The 21590-nt window shown below is 35.6% G+C and overlaps 2 protein-coding genes and 1 long non-coding RNA gene across 3 annotated transcripts; 2 read left to right on the forward strand and 1 right to left on the reverse strand.

The window, feature by feature from the left end:
* Window positions 1-316: 316 nt before the first annotated feature.
* Window positions 317-3391, forward strand: LOC110877067 (3-ketoacyl-CoA synthase 20). Its single transcript, XM_022125224.2, has 2 exons — window positions 317-883; window positions 1441-3391. The coding sequence occupies exons 1-2, from the start codon at window positions 362-364 to the stop codon at window positions 2257-2259; spliced, it is 1341 nt and encodes a 446-aa protein (XP_021980916.2). The 5' UTR covers window positions 317-361; the 3' UTR covers window positions 2260-3391.
* Window positions 3392-4613: 1222 nt separating this feature from the next.
* On the forward strand, window positions 4614-6280 carry LOC110877069 (3-ketoacyl-CoA synthase 2). The gene is made up of 2 exons (XM_022125228.2): window positions 4614-5200; window positions 5483-6280. Exons 1-2 carry the CDS (start codon window positions 4673-4675, stop codon window positions 6278-6280), a joined length of 1326 nt encoding a protein of 441 aa, XP_021980920.2. The 5' UTR covers window positions 4614-4672.
* A 4243-nt stretch (window positions 6281-10523) lies between these two features.
* LOC110877072 lies at window positions 10524-19880 on the reverse strand. The gene is made up of 4 exons (XR_004890337.1): window positions 19681-19880; window positions 19320-19595; window positions 13476-13557; window positions 10524-12802 (listed from the first exon to the last, which is right to left on the reverse strand). It is a non-coding gene; the product is annotated as an uncharacterized LOC110877072 (long non-coding RNA).
* Between the last annotated feature and the right edge of the window lie 1710 nt (window positions 19881-21590).

Genomic DNA, 21590 nt, shown 5'->3' on the forward strand with positions numbered 1-21590 from the left:
AATGACATGTATGTACATATAAGGATCTCTGTTACATAAAGGGTAAGCCTATATTCGAGAGCTTCTACCCCTATTTTACAATATGGGAGCTCCACGCATCTTACAATTAAGGTTTGGTATGCACAAATAAAAGGCGGAACAAAATGATGAAATACGAAAAACCATTTGTTTTCTCGTACTGGCCAAACACGATACAAAATGCACCATTTTACATTCCTTTTGTCATTCAACTCTTAGTTTTATATCCATAAAAGGTCAACTAAGATCTATGTATAAATTTCATACCACAATAATGCTGACCATCATCAACCTACATCTGAAAAATCTCCTGGAGTTCCTTACCCTTTCCAACACAATAATTATGTTCTTAGCCCTACTCCCACTCATCTGTCTTCTAATTATCACCACCAAAAAAGCCTCATGCAAAGTCTATTTGGTAAATTTCTCATGTTACAAGCCACCAAATTCTCTACAATGCTCAAAGGAACTGTCTATGAAGCTAGCAAGACAAAGTGGATATTTCTCAGAAGACTTGCTTGATTTCATGAAGAAAATTTATGAAAGAAATGGCATTGGTGACTCCGCTTATGTAACAGAAAAATGTTTTGGGTTGATATATGATCCTTCGATGAAAGATGCAAGAATGGAAATTGAAACGAACATCTTCAGTGCAGTTGACATGCTTCTGGCAAAAACGGGTGTAAGATGTGATGATATTGGGATACTCATTGTGAATTGTTGCATTTATAATACGATGCCATCGGTTTGTAGCATGATAGTCAACCGGTATAAGTTTAGAGAAAGCATCATCACCTACAGTCTGGTTGGGATGGGATGCAGCGCGGGACTTAGGGCAATAGGACTAGCTAAACACCTTCTTCAGGTACGTACGTTATCCATCACCATCCACTAGAAAACTGGGCTATTGCAACTGAAACTTGCAATAGAAAATAATGAGCAAAATTAGCGACTGCCCAAGATCTGGTTGCAAAACAGATGTGAATTTGCAAACACCTAGTTTCGGTCGCAATTGAGTCATAAATATAATGTAAAAAATAATCAGTTAAACTTAAATTATACATGCCAGTCGCAAAGTGGTCACAAAACAGTCGAAAAACTGAAAGAAAATAATAAAAATATAAATTACTTTTAAATACCGTCTGTAAAAACGGTTACAAAACTAGCGACAGATTTGCGACCAAATATATATCACAAAATTGTATATCAGCTCATTTACAACATTAGCTTTGCTCAAAATTCAGTCGCAAAAACATCAAGACTAATTAACTAAATTATAAATACCAGTTGCAAATCGTTGCAAAAAGCCAAATGGTCTCAAAACAGTCTCTCAAAACAGTCAAAAAATTGCGACGGTCTAAAGGTAATCGCAAATTCAATCCATATGTTGAAAACCAATGAACCGCTAATTAACTGACACAGGTGAATCAGAACACCTATGCATTGATAGTGAGTACCGAGAGCATTACAGAAAACTTCTACATCGGCAAAGATCGTTCCAAGATCCTTCCCAACTGCATGTTCCGCGTCGGAAGCGCCGCGATCCTCCTCTCCAACCGCCCGTCGGATCACAACAACTCCAAATATCAACTTCTTCATGCAGTGCACACCAACACATCAAGTTCAGATCGGTCATACAACTGTGTCCAACGGGAAGAAGACAACGTCGGAATGATCGGTATCACCGTCACCAAAGACCTTGTCGCCTCCGCCATAGCCACTATCAAACCAAACATCGCTGCCTTAGGTGGCAAAATCCTTCCGATAAAAGAGCAACTCCTTTACATAATAACTTACATCGCAAGAAAACTACTTCCGTCAGTGAACATCCAGCCGTACCAACCTAATTTCTGCAACGCCGTCGATCACTTCCTCCCGCACGTCGGCGGGAAGATGGTGCTCGACGGACTGCAGAAAAGCCTAGGGTTTTCCAACATCGCCATGGAAGCTTCGAGAATGACATTGTACAGGTACGGAAACACCTCTAGCAGCTCGATATGGTATGAGTTGGCTTACGTGGAGGCAAAAGGTCGGGTGAAAAAAGGAGACCGGGTCTGGCACATCGCGTTCGGATCAGGTTTCAAGTGTAGTAGTGTGATTTGGCATGCAATGAAGACCCTTGATGCTAATGATGATGATAATAATCCTTGGATGGACGAGATTTCCGGATTTCCGGTGACTTTGACAGATTGCGACGAACAAATGCCTGTATATTCGTACCTTCCAAGTGAAGTCGATTAATGTTATGTTGTTTAAGTTCCTAAAACATCCTGTTACGATTACTAGCTGTAATGTTACGTTGCAATACCGAGTCCATTATGATAAAGATTTGTAGTTTTTTTTTTCCTTTTTTTGTGAGTTGTAACATAGTTAACAGAAGGATCTTTATGCATCTTACATCATTTAAATTATTTATTTATTTATTTATTATTCTAATTTAACATATAAAGGATTTATTATAGTCAAGGGAATCATCCATATATAACTCGCAAATTCTTAGATGTGACTAGTCACTGGTTATCACATTTTTTCCTAATTTCATCCATGGTGTGTTATGGTAGTGTGAACTGTAGTGGTGGGTTGAGGTGGCTTCATATGAGTGGCCGAGTGGGTTATATATTTATTATTAATTAAAAAAAGAACACATTATTCACCTAATCCAACTTCTAAATATTCACTATGGGACCTGAACCCTCAACCTTATGGAAAGGGACACTACTTTACACACCTAATACCTTGATACCACTGGGGAGAAGCATTTGGGTGCACCGGTAGTGAATCTAGGTCTTCACTTTAAGACCCGTGAAACATTTTGTATGCGATAAGTAAAGTAGCAATGCAACCGTTAATACCAATAGATGAATTTTATAAACATGTAATTTGCAATACACTATTTAAGGGTTGGGTGTACTTAAACACAGTAAGTCAAGTTTGGGAACCGGCAGTTCAAAATACAAAGAAACTTGGAATGTGTCCACCTTTATGCTTGGTCATAAACATGTGCTAATACCATATAAGGCTTTAAGCCTACTGGCCTAACTACCATGTCAGTTGAAGTCTCTAATTCTGGGCCAACACATGTATTGTATCTCTAAATCTGGTCTACTGAATCTAACCAAAATGCCAAAACTTTTCTTTTAGTGTAGTTATATTAACCGCCTATCAAACAAAGTACTTTGGCAGCATATCTATCCTAGTCCACTAGTTTTTTAAAACCTTTAAAAAATACTAGTGATGGCGATTCCAAACTGTTCATTTATGAATGGGAAGATTCTGCTTATGCTTCATCTCTAACGAGTTAGCAAGTTTAGCTATCAAGAAATGGGTAGAAAGCCACCCAAAGAATAGTTTAAACGCATACAGTCTACTAAATTGCTTTACTCAAAATATTATATTATGGTTGTAATAAAATATGTTTCTTTCTAATCATATTTAACACACAGGATACTTTGAAATACAAAATAATAATAAATAATAATAAAGAACAAATAGTGTTTCATGCCAATTTCACCCAGTTTAACTTGGTTCATCACGTACAAACAATTACTAGCTTTGACCTGAAACCATTTTGACATGTTACTAAACCCATTTGACCCGCCCATCATTTCACCACCTTAATAAAATATAATACTACTTGCGACCAGCATGTGCATGCACATGCACATGCATTATTAAAGACTTTAAAAGCTTACTTACCAAATCATTTCCCATCTGATTCGTCCATTTCCGTACTGAATTTTGCCTTGTCTCTAAAACAGCAATACCAAGATTCATAATCTAAGATCATGATACTAAAGTTTCCTACATCAGATGTATGCAAATGCAACGCCAGCATTTTCACATGAGAAATAATAGAACTATACGTAACATCCTAAAAATTGATTTTATTTTACAATCATGAAAATAATGTTTACATTCATATTAGAAACAATCCTTGTTTGTACTTTCTCATAAATGATGATGAAATAAAACCAAAGACGTTTTTAACCAAAAAAAAAAAATTAGAAAGGACTGGTGGTACTCTTTTGCATTATCTTCAAAAATCAAAAGTGGCACACATAATCACACGAAGCGCAAACTATATTGAACATGTTATTCCATACATATCCCTAACACAGTATTTGCACTATTATTCTTAACTTTTTGATAGACATGAAGCACACTAATTTATGTCATTTTTTGGATACAAATTTTACCATGCAAATCCATAGGGATATATAATACAGCAACAGGGCAATATTTTAGAAGATTAACTTCAAATCTGATAAACATGATTAATTGTATCAGAAATATTGTATCAAAGAGTCACAGATACAAAAAAAAATTGTTCAAGAAAACAATAGACATTTAAGGATTTCTGTTACGCATGCCTATCGTCAAAGAGAGTCTTCCCCTATTGTGTAATATGACAAATCCACGCTTTCACAAAACAGGCAGAATCGCTAAATCTTTTAGTTATATATCCATAAAATCACACTACATCTTTTGTATTTTGTAAGATCAGTTAGAAACCCTGCATTCTTATAGCTTTTAACAGGAAAGAAATAGGCCCTTGAATAGGTTTCAAACAACAATCATGTTCACTATGAAACTCAATTTTATAAATATCCCAGAATTCCTTACCCACCCTGTCTTAAATTCAAATACAGTAGTCATGTATTTAGCGTTATTCATGTGTCTTTTTCTTCTATTATTTTTTTTCATGAACAAAAAACCTTCATGCAAAGTTTACTTAATAGATTTTGTCTGTTACAAACCTCCAGCTTCTCAGAAGTGCTCAAAACCTTCTGTTATGAAGCTAGCAAAACAGCACGGATATTTGACGGAAGAGACAGAGGATTTCACGAGGAATCTTCTGGAAAGATGTGGCATTGGTGACTCTACTTATTTGGCAGAGACCTTTTTTAAGCCAAGTTATAAACCATTAATGAAAGATTCAAGAAGGGAAGTTGAGATGGCCATATTTGGTTCATTAGACATGCTTCTGGGAAAAACAGGTGTAAGGGCTGACAATATTGGGATCCTAATTGTGAATTGTTGTATTTATAACACAGAACCGTCTCTTTCTAGCATGATAGTCAACCGGTATAAGTTTAGAGAAAACATCATCACCTACAACATTGTTGGAATGGGATGCAGCGCAGGACTTCTGGCAACAGGACTTGCTAAACGACTCCTTCAGGTCATTCCCACTATTGCTAATCATGTTTCAAAACTTTATATACATATATATATATATATATATATATATATATATATTCTGAAAAATAACAACATTATTTACTTTTGTCCAATTTACTAAGGCCAGCAATTAAAACCTATATTAACACTCAAATTGTGAATATTTACAAAAATGGAAGCATAATACCTAAACTATGTTAATGTTACTATTATGATGTACATTTAGCAAATATCAAGCATGTAAAACCTGCATACAAACCTAACAAACTGCTAATTATAACAGGTGCACCACAACTCCTATGCATTGATAGTGAGTACAGAAAGCATTACCGAAAACTGCTACGTCGGAAAAGATCGTTCCAAGTTCCTTATCAACTGCTTGTTCCGCGTCGGAGGTGCCACGATACTCCTCTCCAACCGCTCTTCCGATCAAAACAATTCTAAATACGAACTTCTTCACGCAATACACGATAACACATCAAGTTCAGATCGGTCCTACAACAGTATCTTTCGTGAAGAAGACAACGCCGGAATAACCGGCGTAAACATCAACAAAGACCTCCTAGCCGCTGCCATAGACACAATTAAACCTAACCTAATCACCGTAGGTCGCCTAATTCTTCCAATACAAGAGAAACTTGCCTATCAAGTAACCTACATCACAAGAAAACTCCTTCCGTCACTGAATATTCAGCAGTACATACCTAATTATAGCAAAGCCGTTGATCACTTCCTACCTCACGTTGGCGGGAAGCCGGTTCTAGACGACCTGCAGAAAACCCTAGGGCTTTCGGACGAGGTGATGGAAGCTTCGAGAATGACATTGTACAGGTATGGAAACACATCCAGCAGTTCAATATGGTATGAGCTGGCTTACGTAGAGGCAAAGGGTCGGGTCAAAGAAGGTGACAAGGTCTGGCACCTTTCATTCGGGTCGGGTTTCAAGTGTAGTAGTGTTATTTGGCGTGCGATGAAGACCATTGATCATGGTGACGATAACCCTTGGACAGATGAGATTGGTCAATTTCCGGTGACTGTGGAATTTGGACCTTTCCCTATAGATTTCGCACCTTCCAGTTAATTTCAATAACATTTTGTTTTAATTTTTTAAGTTGCTTGAATATTTCCTTTTCTGAATCAGCTTTATAAAATTAGTTACCAGTTAAATGTAGTGTTGCAATTACATTTCAAATCGAAGCTATATTGATAAGATCATATGAAATTTAACATGACCAGCGGATGTAATATCTAGATCATTATATTATATTGTATATAAAAAATTAACATTCAGAAGCCAAACATGTTAAAGTTCATGCATAATTTTAGACCAAGCGTGTAATTTCCCAGACTTAGGAGCAAAACTACAATCAAGACACTCTACATGAACCATATGTGTAAGTATGGGTGATTCTATTTACATCCAACCTTTTGCTATTTGCACCAAGTGATGTGACATTAATAAATTCATATTCGTGTTTTTCTTTTATAACTTCCAATACAATTCATATTTGTGTTTTTCTTTTTATAACTTCCGACATATTATGTTTTATTAGAAAACGAATATGGTTTTGCAATGTGCTTATTTTTATCTACGTTTTGTTTTGATATAAATTTTATAAAAAAACGGAATATAAATTGTTTAACGACTTATAAAATGTTAAATTTGAATGGCTCCATTTTTTATAAAATTTATATCAAAACGTAGATAAAAATAAGCACATCGCAAAACCATATTCACTTTTTTAATAAAATATCATATATAAAAAGTTGTAAAAGAAAAACACAAATATGCATTTGTTAATGTCACATCACTTGGTTCAAATAGCAAAAAGTTTGGTGTACTTAGGACCCAAAAGTATGTGTATACATGTTATAATTCATAACATCCTAAAACACAATGTAAATTAAAAGATGTTAAATGAGGGAAAAACCTGCTATGGTATGCAGGAATAAGAGAGGGGATGAAATGGACTATTGCGAGAGAATGAAAAATGTGTTTGATCGATCAAAGGTAATGGAATCTCCCATTACATAACATTTCATCCTCTCCCAAAACCTCAAATTCATGTCATCCACTCCCTTGTTATTTTTCATTTCACTCTCTCTCACCCTTCATCACCACCATCGACCACCCCCACCCACCGCTGCCACAACCCTCCGTCGTCGACCACCTCCACCCCCATTCGCCTACCACCGCCACCGACCACCATGACTGTCATCACCCACTGTCACCACCCAATACGACCACCGCCACCTCCCACTACCGCCACCCACCGCGGATTGTATTCCTTCGTCTTTTCTTGCCTACCAAACAATACAAAGTAAAGATTCATTTCATTCTCACATGGTTACTAAACAAGACCATTCATTCTTTTGTCCATTCCATTACCTCGCTCATTCCGTTACCCCATACCAAAAGTTAATAGGTATAAGTTTAGAGAAAACATCATCACCTACAATCTAGTCCAGATTGGGATGCAGTGCAGAACTTTTGGCAATGGGACTTGCAAAACAGTTCCTTCAAGTTATGTTTCATTATTTATTGATGTTGTTAATTGTTACAAATCATCAAAATATTATTTAAAGTGTATCATATGTTGCAAACAGAGGAAATCAATGAATTGCAACTTTTAACACCTAAATACCACTTAGCAAGGATTTAAACTCATGTCACTTTTATATGGGCAAACACCATATCATTGGACCACTAGATCGTGGGTACCCAACTACCCATAAATCTCATTAGTTGTCGATATAAAATCAGTGTTGTAATCTTCACAAACCAAATTTTAAAACTTTGTGCATAGGTAAGTTAGTGAAGTCCAATTTTATTATTAAACGGTCTAAAAGTGAACCTAGGTCTTCACTTTAACCTCTGTTATATATGTAGTATGCTATTACTGTAGCAATGCAAGCGTAAAGACCAATAAATGAGTTCTATATATAAACATGTTGTTTGCAATACACAATGTAAACTACAACCATTCAATGGCGACTGCACAGAAAGTTTAAAAGAGTCGGCTTGACCAAAGTCTAGATGGCAGTTTAAAGTAAGAAAGAAACTGAAAATTCGTCCACATGTTTTGTTTGGCCATAAGCATGTGCAAATACCATCAAAGACTCTTTTGAGCCTACTGGCCTAACTACCATGTCGGCTAAAACTGGTAATTCAGGTCCAACAAACATATTGTATCTCTAAATTTGTTGTACTAAATCAAAGACCCAAATACCAAAACTTTTCTTTTAATGTAGTTAGATTAACCGCCTATAAAACAAAGTACTTTGACGTCATATCTCTAATATAGGATTAATAATAACTTTAGCATTAACTCCAGTTTGATACACATGAAACAGACTACATTTAAGTCAGTTGATACCATGCAAATTTATATGTGTATATATATATAGCAACACAGTATTCTTTTAGCAGGTTAGCTATCTAATACAAACGAACTGCACGACTAAATGTTATATACCTATCTCCATAACATTTGTAAGATCAGTTAGAACACCCTGCATTCTTATAACTTTTGACAGGAAGACATTTGGCCCTTGAAAAGATTTCATACAACAATCATGTTCGTTATGAACCTCAATTTAAAAGATCTCCCGGAATTCCTTACCCACCCTATCATAAACTCCAATACAGGAGTTATGTATTTAGCATTACTCGTGTGTCTTTTTCTTCTATTATGTGTTGTCATGAACAAAAAACCTTCATGCAAAGTTTACTTGATAGATTTTGTCTGTTACAAGCCTCCAGCTTCTCAGAAGAGCTCAAAGGAGTTTTTTGTGAAGCAAACAAGACAGCACGGATATTTAACGGAAGACTTGCTGGATTTCATGAAACGTGCTATGGATAGAGGCGGCCTTGGTGACTCTACTTATTTGGTAGAGCCCATATTAAGAGAAAGTTATAAACCATTGAGGAAAGATGCGCGAAGGGAAGTGGAGATGACCATATTCGGTTCATTAGACATGCTTCTGCGAAACACAGGTGTAGGAACTGACAAAATTGGGATCCTAATTGTGAATTGTAGTATTTATAACACAGTAGCATCTCTTTCTAGCATGATAGTGAACCGGTATAAGTTTAGAGAAAACATCATCACCTACAATCTTGTTGGAATGGGATGCAGTGCAGGACTTCTGGCAACAGGACTTGCTAAACAGCTCCTTCAGGTAATTTACACTACTCCTAATCACGTACAAGACTTTGCATAATCATCAACCATGTTTTTAAAACTTATAGTTTCTGTCATCTTTTGCTCAAGACGTACTAGATTTTGAAAGAGAATATAAAAACTATTATACCAGATTAATAGCTTAGGCCTGTGAAAGATTCATGTATCTAACAATAACCTTTGCCATTCAACTTTTTTCGCAATTGCACCACATGGTGTATAAAATACCCACGGTCCGACTTTTGGACCATAATTTATAAAGCATAAAGGTCAATACCATATAATGCAGGGTGTAACGCAGCAACTCGTTTTAGACCGATTTCCATTTTACTCTATACACATTTTCTCGCAAAAAAAAATATGTTTTTGTCCAATTTACCAAGTTATCATCAAATTGTGATACAATTGACAAAAACGGAAGCATGTTACTATTTTCCCTAAGCTATGCTTCTATTACGATGTGCATTTAGCAGGTAACAAGCATCTAAAAACTGCAAATCAAACTTACTAAATTGCTAATCATAACAGGTGCACCACAACTCCTACGCATTGATAGTGAGCACAGAGAGCATTGCCGAAAACTGCTACATCGGAAAAGACCGTTCCAAGATCATTATCAACTGCTGCTTCCGTGCCGGAGGTGCCGCAATCCTCCTCTCCAACCGCCCTACCGACATCAAAACCTCTAAATACGAACTTCTTCACACAATTCACGATAACACATCAAGTTCCGATCGATCCTACAACAGCATCTATCAGGAAGAAGATAACGCCGGAATAATCGGCGTCAATGTCAACAGAGACCTCCTAGCTGCCGCCATAGCCACAATTAAACCTAACCTAATCACCGTAGGTCACCTAATTCTTCCGATAACAGAGAAACTTGCGTATCAAGTAATCTACATCGCGAGAAAACTACTTCCGTTATTGAAGATCCAGCAGCACGTACCTAATTACCGCGACGCTGTTGATCACTTTCTTCCTCACGTTGGCGTGAAGCCGGTTCTCGATGACTTGCAGAAGACACTAGGATTATCGGACGAAGTGATGGAAGCTTCTAGAATGACATTGTATAGGTACGGAAACACATCCAGTAGTTCGATATGGTATGAGCTGGCTTACGTTGAAGCAAAGGGTCGGGTCAAAGAAGGTGATAAGGTCTGGCAGCTCGCGTTCGGGTCGGGTTTTAAGTGTAGTAGTGTTATTTGGCGTGCAATGAAGACCGTTAATCATGGTGCTGATAACCCTTGGATGGATGAGATTGCTCGATATCCGGTGACTACTACGGAATTTGGACCTTTTCCAATAGCTTTCGCACCTTCAAGTTAATTTCAATAATATTTTGTTTTAATTTTTTAAGTTGTTCGAATATTTCCTTTTCTGAATCAGCTTTATAAAATTAGTTACCAGTTAAAATGTAATGTTGCAATTACATTTCAAATCGAAACTATATTGATAATATCATGTGTTTTAACATGACTAGTGGATGTAATGTCTAGATCATTATATTATAATGTATATAAATAAAAAGATGTATTAACATCTAGATGCCAAACGTGTTACGTTCGTGCATAATTTTGGACCAAGCATATAATTTACCAGACTTGAGGAGCAAAACTACATCAAGACAGACCACATGAATCATATGTGTAAATAATTCTTAAAAAAACATGTGAATACATGTTATAATTTATAAGCTCTTAGAACATAATGTAAATTCAAATTTTTTAATGAAGGACACACCTACATAGCATTATAGTTAACAGGATGGGATGCAGTGCAGAACTTTTGGCAATAGGACTTGCTAAACAGTTCCTTCAAGTTATCTTTCATTTTCTATTGAGAGCATTCACATTCAATCCCTTATCCTTATTCCTATAGTTACACTAAAAATCACTAGTTTTCTCTCTTTTTTCCGATTAAATAATATTTTTTATACCTTTATCATTACCTTTTCTCTCTCCTCCACTCACAACACTTTCAAAAAATATTAAAAATTGTATAGGGGTGAACAGTGTTTAGCGTATATTTACATATGAATAGTAACATTTTCTCTTTCCTCCACTAAAAACCACTCACAACCATTCCTTATAATATAAATAACCTACTCACAAATATATAGGGGATCCATTGTGAATGCTCTTAGTTGTTACAAATCATCAAAATATTATTTAAGGTGTATCATATGTTGCAAAAAGAGGAAATCAATCAACTGCAATTTTTTACACCTATATACCACCTAGCAAGGATTTAAACTCACCTCACTTTTATGTGGGCAAACACCATACCACTGGACCACGAGGTCGTAGGTACCCATAGATCTCATTAGTTGTCGATATAAAATCAGTATCATAATCTTTACAAACCAAATTTTTAAAACTTTGCGCATAGGTAGTTAGCGAAGTCCAATTTTATTATTAAACGTTCTTAAAGTGATCCTAGGTCTTCACTTTAAGACCTGTTAAACATGTATGCTATTAGTGTAGCAATGCAACCATGTTAGTTCAATAAATGTGTTGTTTGCAATACACAATGTAAACTACAACCATTCAAGGGTTGGGTATACCTAAATGCAACCGTACAGGATGTTTATAAGGGTCGACTTCACCAAAGTCTAGACGGCAAATCAAAGTAAAAAAAAAAGGAAAGTGGGAATTTGTCCACATGTATTGTTCGGCTATAAGCATGTTTAAATACCACCAAAGACTCTTTTAAGCCTACTGGCCTAACTACCATGTCGGTTAAAATCGCTAATTCCAGTCCAACAAACTTATTGTATCTCTAAAGTTGTACTAAATCAAAGACCAAAATACCAAAACTTTTCCTTTTATGTAGTTAGTTTAACCGCCTATAAAACAAAGTACTTCAACGTCATATCTATTCTAATACACTTGTTATCTAAAACAACAAACACTAGCGATGGATATTCACTTAGAAATGGAACGTTTTGGTTTATGTTTCATCTTTAACGAGTCAAAACACTTAGCTAAAAAGAAACGGGTCGAAAGTCACCCAAGATGTATTTTAAATGCTATTGTTGTAACAATCTACTAAATCGCTTTGTTCAAAATAGTATACTATTGTTGCATCAAAATATGTTTCTTTCTAATTTAACACACAATAAATTCTAAAATGGAAAGGAAAAAAAAGAATGACAAATAGTGTTTTAGGTCAACTCAGCACGGCTTGACTTGTTTCACCCCATACAAAGCAATACTCGGTATGAAGCAAAACCGTTTTATCACCTTACTAAACCCACACGGCTCACCCATTTGACCGCCTTTTATTGAATACATTAATACTTGTGACCGGTCATATGCATGCACAAGTATTATTGAAGACTTTAGAAGCTTACTTACCAAATCATTTCCCATCTGGTGTCCAATTCCGTGCTGAAATTTTGTCTTGTGTCACTAGAACTGCAATACCAAGAATTCATAATATAACATCATAATACCAAAAGGTTCTTACATTGGATGTATGCAATGTCAGAATGTGCATTTACACAGGAATTAAATAGCACTATACATTGCATCCTAAAATTTGGTTTTGTTGACAATTGGTTTTAGGGTGAAACCCATGTGGACCTATTGAGTTTGGCCTGTGAAATAAGTAACCAGTATACACTATTTAGACTACAATTTTTGTTCAATGTACCACTTTTAGACCATACCCTCACATATGTGATATCAGTTGGTGGAAAAAAGCCAACCAAATAAGAACTAACCAACAACAAAAGGTACTACTGAATCTGGTCAATTAAAAGCCATGTTTTCATCGAAAATTATGTTGATATTTATTACTAATTTAATCATGCAATTTCATCTATGTCTCCAAAATAGCAACACGGTGGCATTCTTTTGCCTTATCTTCAAATTTGACACACATAAATGTCAACCATGGATACTACATTGAGCATGGAAATCCACAAATATCTCTATTATAGGATCGATAATAACTTTTAGTGTTGACTCAAGTTTGATACACATGAAACAGACTAAATGTACGTCAGCTGATACAAATTTGACTATGCAAATTCATAAGTATATTATATATATATATATAGAGAGAGAGAGAGGCAGGTTAACGTACAATGGCTCTTATCGTACAAAATGTACGCGATCATCCCAGCCGTACAATCCGGTGCGAATTCACTCTTGAACATGCGATTTTGCTGAAAAAACCAACATGCGAAATTGCTTTATATACCAACATGCGATTTCATCATATTTACCAACATGCAAAATTGCTACAAAAAAGCAACATGTGATTTCATCAAAAATACCAACATGCTTTTTATAACATGCGATTTCACAATCGAGTACGAGCGTACGATAAGCCCTATTGTACGTTACACTTTCTCTCTCTCTCTCTATATATATACACACAATATAGCAACACAGTATTCTTTTAGCAGGTTAGCTTTAAGTCTAATACAAATGAAATGCCCTACTAAGAGAAATTTAATTGTATGAGAAATATTGACATACATTCTTTTGATTTCCTTCAAATTTGTGCAGGAGGATGATATGGACATATAAGGATTTCTGTTACGCAAGCCTATAGTCAAAGGGTCTCTCCCCTATATTGTAATATAAAATTCATAAGATCAGTTAGAAAACCCTGCATTCTTATAGCTTTTGACAATCCCTTGAAAAGATTTCATACAACAATCATGATCATTATGAACCTCAAGTTAAAAGATCTCCTGGAACTCCTTACCCACCCTACCTTAAATTCCCATACAGAAGTTACGTATTTAGCCTTACTCGTGTGTCTTTTTCTTCTATTATGTTTTGTCATGAACAAAAAACCTTCATGCAAAGTTTACTTGATAGATTTTGTCTGTTACAAGCCTCCAGCTTCTCAGAAGAGCTCAAAAGAGTTTTTTATAAAACAAACAAGACAGCATGGATATTTAACCGAAGACTTGCTGGATTTCATGAAAAGTATTATGGATAGAAGTGGCCTTGGTGACTCTACTTATGTGTCAGAGGCCGTACTAAGAGAAAGTTATAAACCAGTGATGAAAGATGCGCGAAGGGAAGTTGAGATGACCATATTCGGTTCATTAGACATACTTCTGCGAAACACAGGTGTAGGAACTGACAAAATTGGGATCCTAATTGTGAATTGTAGTATTTATAACACAGTAGCATCTCTTTCTAGCATGATAGTGAACCGGTATAAGTTTAGAGAAAACATCATCACCTACAATCTTGTTGGAATGGGATGCAGTGCAGGACTTCTGGCAACAGGACTTGCTAAACAGCTCCTTCAGGTAATTTACACTACTCCTAATCACGTACAAGACTTTGCATAATCATCAACCATGTTTTTAAAACTTATAGTTTCTGTCATCTTTTGCTCAAGACGTACTAGATTTTGAAAGAGAATATAATAACTATTATACCAGATTAATAGCTGTGAAAGATTGATGTATCCAACAATAAACCTTGTCATTCAACTTTTTTGTCAATTGCCCCACATGGTGTACAAATATCCAGAGTTCAAATTTTGGACAATAATTTATAAAGCAAAAAGGTCATTACCGTATTGCAGGGTGTAATGCAGCAAAGTGTTATAGACCGGTTTCCATTTTAGTCTATATACATTTTCTCGTGAAAAAATAACATGTTTTTGTCCGTTTTACCAAGTTTATCATCAAACTGTGATAAAATTGACAAAAAAATGTAAGCCTAATACCATTGTCTATTTTGCATGACAAAATACACATGCTGAAATTGAATCTACCTAAGCTATGTTTCTATTATGATGCGCATATCAGGTGTCAACTATCAAGCATCTAAAAATTGCAGACAAACCTAACAAACTGCTAATCATAACAGGTTCACCACAACTCCTACGCATTGATAGTGAGTACAGAAAGCATTGCCGAAAATTGCTACGTCGGAAAAGACCGTTCCAAAATCCTTATCAACTGCTGCTTCCGTGCCGGGGGTGCCGCGATCCTCCTCTCCAACCGCCCTTCCGATCACAAAACCTCTAAATACGAACTCCTTCACGCAATACATGATAACACATCAAGTTCCGATCGATCCTACAACAGCATCTATCAGGAAGAAGATAACGCCGGAATAATCGGCGTCAACGTCAACAGAGACCTCCTAGCTGCCGCCATAGCCACAATTAAACCTAACCTAATCACTGTAGGTCACCTAATTCTTCCTATAACAGAGATACTTGCGTATCAAGCAACCTACATTGCGAGAAAACTACTTCCGTTATTGAAGATCAAACAGTACATACCTAAGTACAGTGACGCCGTTGACCACTTTCTTCCTCACGTTGGCGGGAAACCAGTTCTCGATGACTTGCAGAAGACGCTAGGGTTATCAGACGAAGTGATGGAAGCTTCGAGAATGACATTGTACAGGTACGGAAACACATCCAGTAGTTCGATATGGTATGAGCTGGCGTACGTGGAAGCAAAGGGTCGGGTCAAAGAAGGTAATAAAGTCTGGCAGATTGCCTTCGGGTCGGGTTTTAAGTGTAGTAGTGTTATTTGGCGTGCAATGAAGACCGTAAATTGTAGTGACGATAACCCTTGGACGGATGAGATTCCTCGATTTCCGGTGCCCGTAGACCGTCGACAATGCCCTGTAGATTTCGCACCTTCCCATTAAATTTAATAACATTTTGTTTTAAGTTGCTCAAAATTTCGTTTATGTAATTAACTTATGAAAATTCCCTGCCTATGTGACGGAAAAATGTATGTATTGTACAATACAAAAGTTCATTTATAATGGTATCACGTTTAATTGCATAAAAGTTGTCAAAATCGTAATTACAATAATAATAATAATAATAATAATAATAATAATAATAATAATAATAATAATAATAATAACAGTAATAATAATAGGAGTAATAACAAAAATAATAATAATGAAATTATAAATAATAATAATGAAATTATGAATAATAATAATAATAAATAACGAATAAGAAAAAAACATCTAAAACAACTTGGGACCGAGGGTGAACCCACCACACCACCTTCACAGTGGCGGTAATACCGATTTTGACCGGGGTTATATACAACTCTGTTTTCAATAAAATTAATATTGGCGTATTGACAAAAAAAGTCAAGTAAACGTATGTGTGTATTTAGCCCCATGCACAAGCAAACAGCATAGAGAGACTATAAGCTTACTTACCTAACCACTTGCTGTTTAAAGTGTCTTATTCCAGGCTAAGTTTTGTCTTTTATCCCTAAAATTGCAATACCAAAAATTCCAAATTCAATATCACAATACCTAAAGGATTTTCTACATCAGATGTATGAGATGCCAGCATTTTTGCACATGGAAAATACAAGCACTGCACGTAGTGTCCTAAAAACGGTTTCATTCAACAATACTGAAAAATGCATGTTTCTACACTTTCATATAGTTAACATCCAACAAAAGTCACATGCTTATGAAAGAACAGTCATTTTGGCCAAATGGCTAACAATTATAGATAAGTATTATGTAGACTTTACATGTACTCTTCAATGTGTTTCATTTTTGGTCTATAGACACCATATAGAAAAGCTTTTTTGTACACTTTTGTACTTCCTTTGACAATATATAAAACAGATCTTATATAAATCTGTTTATAGGGATTACGACTTGTTGCATAAAAAGCCAAAACTGATGTATCCTTCTTCAGACATCTTAAAAACTTATAAACTCAAGAAATATTATAGAATTTATGAACAGACAGATTGGTTTTCAGATCCAAATTTAACGCACGATTCCCTATTTTTCTTGAGAAATTACCTTTGAAAAGAATTATATACTCTATGGATCTGTATTAAATTATACATATAAATTTTTAATTAAATTATACACATAACTTTTTTAACACTGAAATGTTGATCAACAGAGGTCACTATTGATAATAAAGTTCAAAAAAAAAAAAAAAAACTAGTGAGGCATTATGTGTGAAAACATGGTAGATGTTCAATTTGGACAACAAAGAGTAAGGATATAACTGATGCTTAGAAAGTAGATGCAACGGTTCGTTTTGAAATTTGAATATAAACAAAACCCCAAAAGCTAATTTAGTTTAAGAAGTGCTACTGAATATGGTCATTTGTAAACCTATTTTCTTTTAGATTTATGTTCATTTTCAATGGTAATTTGAATACTTGATTATGCATATCAATAGGTATCTCCAACATCAGGGGCGGTGATAAGGGTGTGCGGGGAGGACCACCGCACAGGGCCCGTAATTTCGAGGAGCACGTGTTTTTTTTTAAAAAAAAAATGTGATATATACATGTTAATTATTTTTAAAAGTATACTCATACCAATTCCAATATAGACCCATTTACAAATCAATTTTTATGGTTTAGAAGTTAGCCCATTAGCATAAGGTTTAGTGAGTCCAATAACCATATGATTCTAAAAAATTAATAATAAAACATTCCTGAAGGGCACATTTTTCGAGCTCGAACAAGGTACATGAATTCTCAGAGACGCCACTGTCCAACATGGTGGTATTCTTTAGCACAAACGTCAAATACTATACACATAAGGCGCATTAGGTTTACTGTCTAAAATACCAGCAGGGCAGTAATCTTTAACATTAACTTCAAATCCAATCTACATAGAGCACACTACAAAAAAAATATTGGTATCTCCAATATAGCAATATGAATAAGGTATGCTGTGAGATACATACCGAATGTACTTGAGATTTCTTCGAGAAAATGATATGATAAGGAATTTTGTTAGCAAAGGTAAGCCTAATTCAAGAGCCAGTTTCCCAAATCGGGCAATATGGGAGCTCCACGCATCTTAAATAATAGCCAGGACCACTAAATCCTATAAGTACTATAACTATACTGGCTCAACACACCTCTGAGAATTTGTGAGATCTGTTGGAAAATCTCTGCATAAAAACTTGCATCTACCATTAGATTTAGGTTTAGCAGCCTTTAACCGGAACGCAATTGGCCAAAAAAAGATTCATACCCCAATCATGTTCATCAACCTAGATTTAAAGGATCTCCACCCTATCTTAAATTCCAAAACTATATTTTTTGTCCTGCTTATCTGTCTTCTTCTGTTGTGTTTCATCATGAACAAAAAAACCTCAAGAGAAGTTTATTTACTAGATTTCGCCTGTTACAAGCCTCCGACATCTCAGAAGCGCTCAAGAGAGGTTATGATGAAAGAAGCAATACAAACCGGATATTTCTCAGAAGAAATACTGGATTTCATGAAGAAAACTTTAGAAAGATCGGGCATTGGTGACTCCACTTACGTGGCAGAGATCTTTTTTGAAAAAAGATATAATCCATCAATGAAAGATGCAAGAAGGGAAGTTGAAATGACCGTCTTTGGTGCAGTAGACATGCTTCTGGCAAAAACGGGTGTAAGATGTGAGGACATTGGGATATTAATTGTGAATTGTTGTATTTATAACACAGTGCCCTCTCTTTGTAGCATAATAGTCAACCGGTATAAGTTTAGAGAAAACATCATCACCTACAATCTAGTTGGAATGGGATGCAGTGCAGGACTTCTAGCAATAGGACTTGCAGAACAGCTCCTTCAGGTTATTCGGTACCTTTATACGCACATATGTGCCTTTACACTAATTTGTTTCATCTTCTTAACATTTGTATTACCTAATACCTTCAATGGTGCTAATGTTTTCCAAATGACATAGAGCTACAATAGAAACAATAATCTAAGTCTGATTGTATAAATAGCCACTATTCATCGGTACAACTATCCAGAAAGGTTACAGACTGTAACTTATGAATAATACTCATGTTCTTAAATCTTAATGCAGAAATCACTCAATTAGTACCGATTATAACAAACTACACACTAATTTAACAGCTTATTTACACAGGTGCACAACAACTCCTACGCATTGATAATAAGCACAGAAAGCATAACCGAAAACTTCTACCTCGGAGAAGATCGATCCAAATTCCTCATCAACTGCCTGTTCCGCGTTGGAGGCGCCGCGATCCTCCTCTCCAACCGCCAGTCCGATCACAAAACCTCCAAATATCAATTCCTACACGCAATACACACCAACACATCAAGTTCCGATCGATCCTACAACTGCATCCTTCGCGAAGAAGACACCGCCGGAATAATCGGCATCACCATCAACAAAGACCTCCTCGCATCGGCCATATCCACAATCAAACCTAACCTAATCACCGTAGGTCGCCTAATTCTACCAATACGAGAGAAACTTGCGTATCAAGTAACCTACATCACGAGAAAACTACTTCCGTTACTGAATACTAAACAGTACGTACCTAGTTACGGCAACGCCGTCGATCACTTTCTTCCTCACGTCGGCGGTAAGGCGGTGCTGGATGCTCTGCAAAAGGCGTTAGGGTTTAGTGATGAAGATATGGAAGCTTCGAGGATGACGTTGTACCGGTACGGAAACACTTCCAGTAGTTCGGTATGGTATGAGCTGGCTTACGTGGAAGCAAAGGGTCGGGTAAAGAAAGGAGACCGGGTTTGGCATATCGCGTTCGGGTCGGGTTTCAAGTGTAATAGTGTTATTTGGCGTGCGATGAAGACCGTTGATCGTGATGATGTTAATCCTTGGACGGATGAGATTGATGAGTTTCCTGTGAGGTTGATGGACTGTGGTCCGAGTCATGTTTATTTTGAGCCGCCCACGAAATGAAAATATATTTAAGGGTGTTTAAATATTTTAGTGTTTTGAATTATCTTAATTTGAGTAGGTTTTTTCACAAAATGTGTTTTTCTTACAAAGTGTTGGAAGCGTATGACTCATCTGATGGGTGTGTTTAATGGTTGAGTTCATGTCAGTGACATTTTTGTAATATTTATGTGTCATTAATTAATTGCCATAATAGATTAGGGGTAGTCTTGTCATTTTACGTGTTTTAAATCAATCAAATAAATGTAATAAATAACACACCCCCTACAATCTCGCGATTTTCTCTCTCTCTCTCAAACCAATTATAGAAAACCCTCTTTCATACAACAAATAGCTAGAATCATGGATCAAGATAACAAATTCGGATTGAAATATAAGCACGATTGATATCATGTTTATCGTTCCATTCGCAATTCATCCATCCTCTTCTTCTAAAGCACATTCAATTTGTATTTCATTTGGTTCGTCACATTGTGTTTTATTACTAAAATACACTGCTATGAAACACATCCAATATCCAACTTCAACTGTAGTAAAACACAACACTATGATAAAACACAATATGAATAAACTAGAAACTGATAAAACACAGCGTCAAGACAGTGTATTTCATCTAGTTCATCACATTGTGTTTTATCTAGTAAAACACATCAATATATCTTAGTGAACTGCGTTTATTAACTGTTAACTGCTAAAACACAATACCAATATCTCTCAGTGAACTGCGTTTCATTAATTAAAACAACATTTAATACCAAAGGTATTATAACACATCAACATTAACCTTTTAACTTGTAAAACACATCGTCAAGAACTTGTTTAAGAAGCCATTATTTTTTATCAAGCAATTGATTTACGAGAGAAGATATGAAAATCGCATGAAATGATAACCTCCAGTAATTTTGATAACCACCAATACGAAATCAATGAGATATTAAGTTTCCTTAAAATTCTCATGAGTTAGTTAATAATAAAATAAATTCCATAAATAAATTAATTATCAAATTACCTTAATGCCCTTTTTATTAAAAAAACATAATTGACACATGTCACTATCCTATGGTTTCCTACACTTTGTAGGAAATATTGGCTTTGTAGCCAACTCCTACTATATACAGAGAGAGAGATGTCGGTTAACGTACAATATCACTAATCTTACGTTATGTACGCGATATCAACAGTCGTAGGATCTTCAATCCATCAAACTAATTTATATCATTAAATTAATCATATTAATATATTCAAATCTTATCGAAAAGGTTAAAATCGTTATTACGAGATCGTAATCTCTGTAACTGACGGAAGATAATTCAAAATCGAACCTTGAATCAATCGACCATTGATCGAAGAGGTTAAAATCATCATTATTCATAGCCTCCTTTGTTCTTCTTGCTGCGATTTCATAACTGTTGATTTGGAGTTCTGATGTGACAACCGGCAATTTACGGCCCTTAATACGTGATTAACAAACATTAGGACGATAATAAATATTGTTTAGGACATACATTAACTTAAATAGGCCTTTGGAGT

This window comes from Helianthus annuus, chromosome 4 (assembly GCF_002127325.2).
Source record: "Helianthus annuus cultivar XRQ/B chromosome 4, HanXRQr2.0-SUNRISE, whole genome shotgun sequence".
NCBI classification, from domain to species: Eukaryota; Viridiplantae; Streptophyta; class Magnoliopsida; order Asterales; family Asteraceae; genus Helianthus; species Helianthus annuus.

What these genes read in the sequence shown, in the direction of transcription:
- LOC110877067 (XM_022125224.2), top strand. Translation starts at nt 362, where the DNA reads ATGTTCTTAGCCCTACTCCCACTCATCTGTCTTCTAATTATCACCACC. An exon ending in TAGCTAAACACCTTCTTCAG is followed by an intron (nt 884 to 1,440) that starts GTACGTACGTTA and finishes TAACTGACACAG; the next exon opens with GTGAATCAGAACACCTATGC.
- LOC110877069 (XM_022125228.2), top strand. Translation starts at nt 4,673, where the DNA reads ATGTATTTAGCGTTATTCATGTGTCTTTTTCTTCTATTATTTTTTTTC. An exon ending in TTGCTAAACGACTCCTTCAG is followed by an intron (nt 5,201 to 5,482) that starts GTCATTCCCACT and finishes TAATTATAACAG; the next exon opens with GTGCACCACAACTCCTATGC.